At 38.9% G+C, this 8,626-nt stretch overlaps 1 protein-coding gene across 1 annotated transcript; it reads left to right on the forward strand.

Moving 5' to 3' along the window:
• Positions 1–437: 437 nt before the first annotated feature.
• On the forward strand, positions 438–1,391 carry LOC136174556 (olfactory receptor 10A5-like). The gene has a single exon (XM_065944731.1). The coding sequence runs from the start codon at positions 438–440 to the stop codon at positions 1,389–1,391; it is 954 nt and encodes a 317-aa protein (XP_065800803.1).
• Positions 1,392–8,626: the final 7,235 nt, after the last annotated feature.

Raw genomic sequence — 8,626 nt, forward strand, 5'->3', positions numbered from 1 at the left:
TAAGCACCATGAATCTTTAAGTAGTGGGGATATATAATAGGCACAAATGGAAAATTTCTACTGTTTTTCCATCTGACTCCACTCAATTGTCTCAGGACCCATCTCGCTTAACCCCACTACAAAGGTATTAAATGTGCAGCAGAAAATGAATGTATATAGATATGACCCAAGTTGTTTTAGTAAATATGGCAACAAAGTAGAAAATGGTTCATAAAGAATAAGAGTGGGGAAGGATGAGACATTGCCCATTTCATAACTCAGACTTCATTTTTTTCTCCTTGTGTTGATTCTTAGGTAACACAAGGCACTTTCTGTTACAACTGAGATCCTGACTGTGCTTCTTTCGAGACACTAAGAAAGAGTCTGAAAACAAATCCAGAATCTGACTCTTCCAAAAAAGAATCTCTCTCCATGACCACAGCTGGGGTGTTTCATCAATGGCTGAAGGAAACTGGACAAGAGTAAGTGAGTTTATCCTCATTAGTTTCTCTTCCTTACCTACTGAAATACAGTCATTACTCTTCCTGACATTTCTGTTCATCTACCTGGTCACTCTGTTGGGAAACAGCCTCATCATTCTGGTTACCTTGGCTGACCCCATGCTGCACAGCCCCATGTACTTCTTCCTCAGGAACTTGTCCTTTTTAGAGATTGGCTTCAACCTGGTCATTGTGCCCAAGATGCTGGGGACCCTGATTGCCCAGGACACAACCATCTCCTTTCTTGGCTGTGCCACTCAGATGTATTTCCTCTTCTTCTTTGGGGTTTCTGAATGCTTCCTCCTGGCCTCCATGGCCTATGACCGCTATGTGGCCATCTGCAGTCCCTTGCACTACCCAGTCATCATGAATCCAAGGACACGTGCCAAACTGGCAGCTGTCTCCTGGTTTCCAGGCATTCCCATGGCTACTGTGCAGACCACGTGGCTCTTCAGCTTTCCATTCTGTGGCATCAACAAGGTGAACCACTTCTTCTGTGACAGCCCACCTGTGCTGAGGCTGGTCTGTGCAGACACAGCACTGTTTGAGGTCTATGCCATCCTTGGAACCATTCTGGTTGTCATGATACCCTGTTTGCTGATCCTATGTTCCTACACTCGCATCGCTGCTGCCATCCTGAAGATTCCATCGGCAAAGGGGAAGCATAAAGCCTTCTCTACCTGCTCATCCCACCTCCTTGTTGTCTCCCTCTTCTATGTATCTTCAAGCCTCACCTACTTCCGTCCAAAGTCCAATAATTCTCCTGAGAGCAAAAAAGTGCTATCACTGTCCTACACTGTTATAACTCCCATGTTAAACCCTATCATCTACAGCTTGAGAAATAATGAGGTGAAGAATGCCCTTGGTCGGACCTTCCACAAGGCTTTAGGTGTCAGAAACTGCTTTCTGTAGACATTTTGAGGTGGAACTGAAGTTTATTAAGTGAGGAACTATCAGTTCCATGTTGGGGATTCCTCTCTGCCTCTGTTTTCATCTTTTGGGGATTAAACCCAGCTGCTGCAATGGCTGTTGAAAAGACCAGTGGAGGGAAGGAGCACAGAGGTGTATTGCACCCATCATTATTATGTGCCATGTTCCTCTGTTTGCCCAGTATGGACTTACCATTCCTTATCTTACTGGTACAAATGTTATTTTGAAACTTCTATGACCAATATATTCTATGTATTTACTGTGCTAATGTGCATCAATGTGACATACACTGGGGACAGTGTGAAATTTCTTATAATGTGAACTTGGGGACGTAAGAGTCTTCTTGATGCTTTACTTTGTGTTCTACAAGACTGACACCATCAGTAGAAATAAAGGCCATAAATCCCCCCATGCATTATTTGTCCCATTTATTCATTCTGTTTCACATACCTGAGGCAGTTTTGGCTTTAAATTTGTTTGTATTTAGCATGGTAGAGAAAAGTGGATCACTAATCCCCACGACTATCCTTTCATAACTCCAATATCCTTAGTCCCATCCTTTCAGCCTATTTTTCTGAGATAGAATGGTCAGAGTTTCCAATTTTCACTCTTGTTCTATATTGAGGTTTTTAAGCTTTGTTGAAGTAAACCCAAATTTTCACAAACTTAGTTTCAGGCATGGTGTTGCTTTCAAGGCTTCCAATGGATCCTAGCTGTTCCTATATGTCTTATTGACAACTCTGTTATGCCTTGCTTACTTTAGTGCCTGTTAATTTTCAACCTCTGTGTATGTTGCTGTGAAATTACAAAAGACCATAAAACACAATTACTGCATTCAGAAGTTTATCATTTCATCAACATTTGAAATTACGAAAGAAAAACTATGAACTCCTGAAATAATGAAATATTATACAGCATAAAGGGGCTTTGCCTGTGTTCATATTCCCCTCTGCCATTTATTAGTTGGGTGAACAGGGGAAAGTCAATAACTCTTCATACCTTTTTCCTCATCAGTAAATTATGCAAATAATAATCCTATCTATCCTATATCTAAGACTAGATGTTCGATGTGTAAATGACAGCTAAAGCATATTGCAGATTCATATATAGGTTTTGGTTCTTAACAATTACCTCATCTGAATACCTTTATGAACTTACTTCTAATAATCTCTGACAATTACAGACATACTGCATGCACATTTTAATAATTATTTTTATCACTTTATGTCATAATTGAGTTTAACAGATTAGGCACCCAACAAGTTATTAGGGTAGATAAAGCAGTTTTCTTTTTTTTTAATTTTATTTTGTTAGTTGGAGGCCAATTACTTCACAACATTTCAGTGTGTTTTGTCATACATTGTCACGAATCAGCCATAGAGTTACACATATTCCCCATCCCGATCCCCCCTCCCACCTCCTTCTAAAGCAGTTTTCTTATCTAAAAACAGGTAATCGTGGTTAACTTCCACATAGAGTTGGTGTAAGGATTAAGCTGGGTAATTAATATAAAGCTCCTAATACCAATCATAAACATTTACTTTTACACTGTGACTATTATTTGTAAGAGTAATATTTAAGGGCTATAGAGCATTATGTGCTTTATGTTCTCCATAATTCATTGTTTCTTGTATTCCAGTATAAACAGTAATGTAGTGAACATTTTAATATTTTAAGTTTTTTTTAAAAAGTCTTCTTGAGATAAAATTCCAACAGTAGAATAGTGGGTCAAAGTCCCTGAAATTTTGTTTGATTATTTTTCCTGTAATTATTGATCTATTCCTGTGATTCAAGCATTGTGTTCATTAGTATTTCCAGTGATAAACGGGCATAACTTTTAATGGCAATGAGGACAATTCATCAAGTAACAGTAATCAGCCTACATGTGTAATTACCTGATTAGTGCTTCAAAATATAGAGAAGAAATGGTAAAGGTGAAATGAAAAATAGATAAATCCATATGCAGTGGGCGATTTCTATATCATTTCTCATTAATGAGTAGGACAAGTAGAAAGAAAATCAGTAAGACCATAAAACAATTGAGCAACACTAAAATAAACTAGTCCAAAATGATATTAAAAGACACCATACTATACTTCACATACCAAGTTAGTGTCTACGTATCATTTAAGAGTAAACTCCAGTGTTTTCTATCAGTCTCTCTCAGATTCCTCTAAGCAAATCCAAGTTCACTCTCCCTTGAACACACGTGGCATCTAGCATGTGTTAAGCTCAGTTCAGTTCAGTTCTGTTCAGTCACTCGTTCCTGTCCGACTCTTTGTGACCCCATGAACCACAGCACACCAGGCCTCCCTGTCCATCACCAACTCCCGGAGTCTACACAAACCCATGTCCATCGAGTCGGTGATGCCATCCAACCATCTCATCCTCTGTCGTCCCTTTCTCGGCCTGTCCTCAATCTTTTCCAGCATCAGGGTCTTTTCCAATGAGTCAGCTCTTCGCATCATGTGGCCAAAGTATTGGAGTTTCAGCTTCAATGTCAGTCCTTCCTATCAACACCCAGGACTGATTTCCTTTAGGATGGACTGGTTGGATCTCCTTGCAGTCCAAGGGACTCTCAAGATTCTTCTGCAACACCACAGTTCAAAAGCATCAATTCTTTGGTGCTCAGCTTTCTTTACTGTCCAACTCTCACATCCATACATGACCACTGGAAAAACCATAGCCTTTACTGGACAGAACTTTGCTGGCAAAGTAATGTCTCTGCTTTTTAATATGCTGTCTAGGTTGGTTATAGCTTTCCTTCCAAGGAGTAAGCGTCTTTTAATTTCATGGTAAGCTCAATTAGCACTAAGTTAATAAGGTAACACTACTAAGCATTAAAGATATCACAATTGTATTTTTCACATGAATAGAGGACACAGTAGGGACAGTTCATCATTCATGCTTGTATTACTGAGGCCTAGTCCAATGCCTGGGGTACAATGGGTACTTGGTTAATAAATCAATGATTAAATGTATAAATCCTAAATTGTTTCCCTAGCTCTGACCTCTCACTGAAATGTGAATTCCAGGTTTCCAGCTAAATCCAAGACACCTCTGCTTGGGTGTCAAAGCATGTATCTAGCACCATCCTCCCAGAGAATTTCCAAATCTTAAAAATCTTTTTCTTTTTAATTATCCCTCTTTTTGACCTCATCATTTGTTGACATTTTCTTTCATCTAATCAGTGGATATTTACAGCCTGAATCTTGATGTAACAGTAAGCCAGGTGCTGCCCTCTCAGGGCCCCTGAGACAGACAAACACACAAACATCTACAGAATGAAAAGGCGCCATGCAGAGTGCTGCACCATGATGTAATTCTGCCCTTCAATAAAGGCCATCACAGAAGAGTTCAACCAGTCTCCTAATCCTGCCCATTCTTCCTTGGCAAACGTCTTCATGCTCAAACCTTGACTCAATTCACCTTTTCATTGCCAATGCCATTATACACCATTATATGACACTAGCCAGGCCCTCATCTCTAAATTATTATCATGAGTCTTGGTGTTCTCATTGCTTCTGAGCACTTCCCATTCCTGCCTTACACTCACTAATAAGTACTGAATTTACAAGGATGAGCAAAACAGAGTCGTTGCCTCAGGGACATTACAGTCCAGTGGAGAGGAAAAGTATTAAAGAAAGAACTGCACAAATAATTATAATTACAAATTGATATCATTGCTATGAAGGAAAAGGTATATTGCTCTGGAGAAAGAGTAAAAGGAGGGAGTCCTAATTTATAAGCATGATTCAGAGAAGACCTCACTGAGGATTATTTAGAGTGATAAGAGAAAATTGTGCGGGAGTTAACCAAGTAAAAATAAAAAGGAAAAATACTCAAAGCAAGAGAATTAGTATAAAGAGTATAAATCAATGATTGTAGAAATAGTATTGTGGAATGATAATGATGTTGGCTCATCATATAGTCAACTGGAATGCTCCTTCCTCACCTAATGGAAACTTTCAAGTCTCAGATCAGGTAGTATCTTGATGAAACCTGCCTAACATGACATTCACCTAGGTTTATCAAGTTTTCCGTACTTAAGCTTATTTCATTTTCACAACAGGTATTGGGACATTGAGTAATTTTAGTATCTTTCTCTAGATCATAAGACTAGGAATTAATAGTGGAGGGATGAGAAAAAAATTGAGTATTATTTCAAGTATTTTTATTAACATTTTAATAAAGGTACAGGATAAAATTAAGTACAAAATAATATTTAATCAACTATTTCTTCTCAGGATTCACCTCTGTGCTTTCCCACTTTCCTGCACCAAGGAAACAATTATAACTAATTCCTTGTGTGTCTTTCTAGCAATTTACTATTTACATATTTTATATGTTTATATGTGTAATGTTAGTTCTATGAAAATATATAATTATATTTTATAATTTTTGTAATGTTTATGTCATGTCCTTTATTTGAAATGGCTTTATTTCAAATAAAATTTTATCTTGGAGTTTATTCCACTTTAACATAATTTTTTCACAGAAAAATAGTATTATAATGGGAAATCTATAATTTTAAATCCATCAACTATTGATGGAGTTAAAATAGTTTGTATATTATTTAACTGTTAATAATTGTACTATAATAAGAAATTTAATCTTTCTTGTGACCTAAAACTGTATGATTTGTAAAGCCTGAATCACCAGATCTATCCTGTACTGGCTCTCTAGACTTTTCATAACCAGTAACCTCAATTAACTTGATCAACCTTTGGACAAGGGCTTATATCTTCAGCTTATATGACTGCTTTAACAATGACAAGCCTACTATTAGCAAAAAGACAAAAAGATCCTATGATAGAGAAGTCCCTTCTTTCAGCAGTTTTCTATTTCTTCCATCCTGAATTTGTGTATAGCAACTACTTAATAGTAAGGCTTAATGGTTTATTTGTTCAATGCCTGGATTTCTCCATTCAAATGTAAGCTTTAGGAGCACAGAGCCTTTTTTTTTTTTTCATTTCTCTTTCTAAGAGCCTAGAACAATGCCTGGCATGTAGTAATTAGTCAATATTTGTTGATGAACAAGTACTGGCTATTGGGAAGGTTGGAAGGTGTTATTACAACATGATATTCATGATATAGTAATACATATGTTATAATAGGGCTTCCCAGGTGGCTCAGTAGCAAAGAATCCAGCTAGAGTGCAGGAGACCCAAGTTTGACCCCTGGGTTGGGCAGATCTCTGGAGGAGCAAATGGAAACCCACTCCAGTATCCTTGCCTGGAAAATCTCATGGACAGAGGAACCTGGTGGGCCACAGTCCGTGGAGTTGCAAAGAGTCAGATATGACTTAGTGATTAGCGCACAGACACACACACGCACAGGCTGTAATAGAATACATTAAAATCCTTTTTAATATATCCCATCCTGTCATATCAACCCTGTAAATAAGCATGTTATCTTTGTCTCAGCAATATGGAAATGGAAACTCCGAGAGTTTAATAAAATTGTTAGACATCACAAACTAGAGATTTCTAGTACTGGGATTAAATTTAGGTCACTTAGAGCCCAAAATGTTTATGCTCTACACAATATCACTCTCATATAGAATCGTTTTCCTTTCTGAACTTCATACTATTGGCATCTGACATTCCATAGGGTCCCAAAGGACAGTGAAGTCAAGAAAAGTCAGGTACTCTTGAGGAAGGGCAGGAAGAGCAGCTAAACTGATACCAGAAACACCTGGGGGAAATGCAGGTGCCAGCCCTTTATCTGGCTCTGAGGGCAAACGAGGCACATCTGGGAACAGATCTCCTAAGTCAGGACTGGGAGCAGAGCCAACCCATCTTGTCTATTCACTCACACCTGACACAGAGAAGGCTGCAGTGATCTGTCTTTAGGTCTAGTCGTTGATGGTTCATCCAGGAAAGGGAGTAGGGCCTCCCTCGTAGTTTTTCTGGTTCTTCTGACAGCAGAGCCAGAGTTCATCAAACTCTCAGGAGCCTGCGTGAAGCACAGGTATCAGGTAGAGCTGAACAAGGCAGATCTCCCTTCTGGGCACAGGTAAGGATCTCATCAAGAGCCAAATCAACCCAGGCCCATCTCAAGTTTCAGCTGCTCAACTAGACAAGGTTTGGTGGAACGCCAGAATTCTATTCCTGTGTCCACACCAGAAAAATCATATCTGTTTTTTGGCCTCCCTGAGCCTTGATTTCCCAATTTTTGTCAGAAAGTAAGATCTGAGACCACAAGAAGATTCAGACTACCCAAGTTTTTGTCCAACTGTGACTCCAAATCTTTCTGCTTCAGAAAAATTCCAGTCTCTGAAGTTTTGACAGGACATATACCTCCTCCAACTCTGGACTTTCCTCTAATTAACTCAAGAAAGATTTCCTCAGTGGAACGTTCATGAGGCAGAGTGCACTATTCTTTACACAATTCTATGACTGCAGAAAGTCTAGAAAAGTGAGTTCCTCTTCCTGGGACAGTCACTCAGTGATTAACATAAAGCCTAGAGACTGTCACACAGAGTGAAGTAAGCAAGAAGGAGAAAAGCAAATATTGTATATTAACACATTTATGTGGAATCTAGAATATGGTGTAGATGAACTTATCTGCAAAGCAAAACTAGAGACACAGATGTAAAGAACACACATATGGATACCGAGGGGGAAGGGGAATGGGATGGATTGGGAGATTGGGGTTAGAATATATTCACTACTGTGTATACAACACATAGCTGATAAGAACTAACTGAAGAGCACAGGGAACTCAGTGCTCTGAGGTGACCTAAACGGGAAGGAAATACAAGGAAGAGGGGATGTATGTGACTGATTCACTTTGCTGCACACCAGAAGCTAACACAGCAGTGTAAAGCCACTATCTGCCAATAAAAATAAAATAAGGAAAGAAAGAAGAATGTTCTATGGAAGTTCTGGAGGGTCTGGCAAGGAGTCTGTGCATTGACCATGGACCAGAAGGTTCTGCAGTGTCTTCCTTCAAGACAGTCTGCCATCTCTTCTGCCCAGCAGTTTCCAGAAATTCTGTGGAAAAACCAATAGTCCATTTCATCTCTACTCCCTCCTCCTTCCCGGTCCTTGTCCACCAGAACCACTCACCATGTTTTGTCATGAAATGAAACTTCTAGTGAAAGTTGCTTTCAGTAGAGGAATGTGAGTGGACATGAAATCGAATGAAAACTCAAGGAATCATGAACTTTCTGAAATTCCTGTATTCATTTATCATAAATAGCTCAATATGCA

The sequence above is a fragment of the Muntiacus reevesi genome, chromosome 9 (assembly GCF_963930625.1).
Source record: "Muntiacus reevesi chromosome 9, mMunRee1.1, whole genome shotgun sequence".
Taxonomy (NCBI): domain Eukaryota; kingdom Metazoa; phylum Chordata; class Mammalia; order Artiodactyla; family Cervidae; genus Muntiacus; species Muntiacus reevesi.

Excerpts from the sequence above, each read along its gene's own strand:
- LOC136174556 (XM_065944731.1), top strand. The coding sequence starts at position 438 with ATGGCTGAAGGAAACTGGACAAGAGTAAGTGAGTTTATCCTCATTAGT.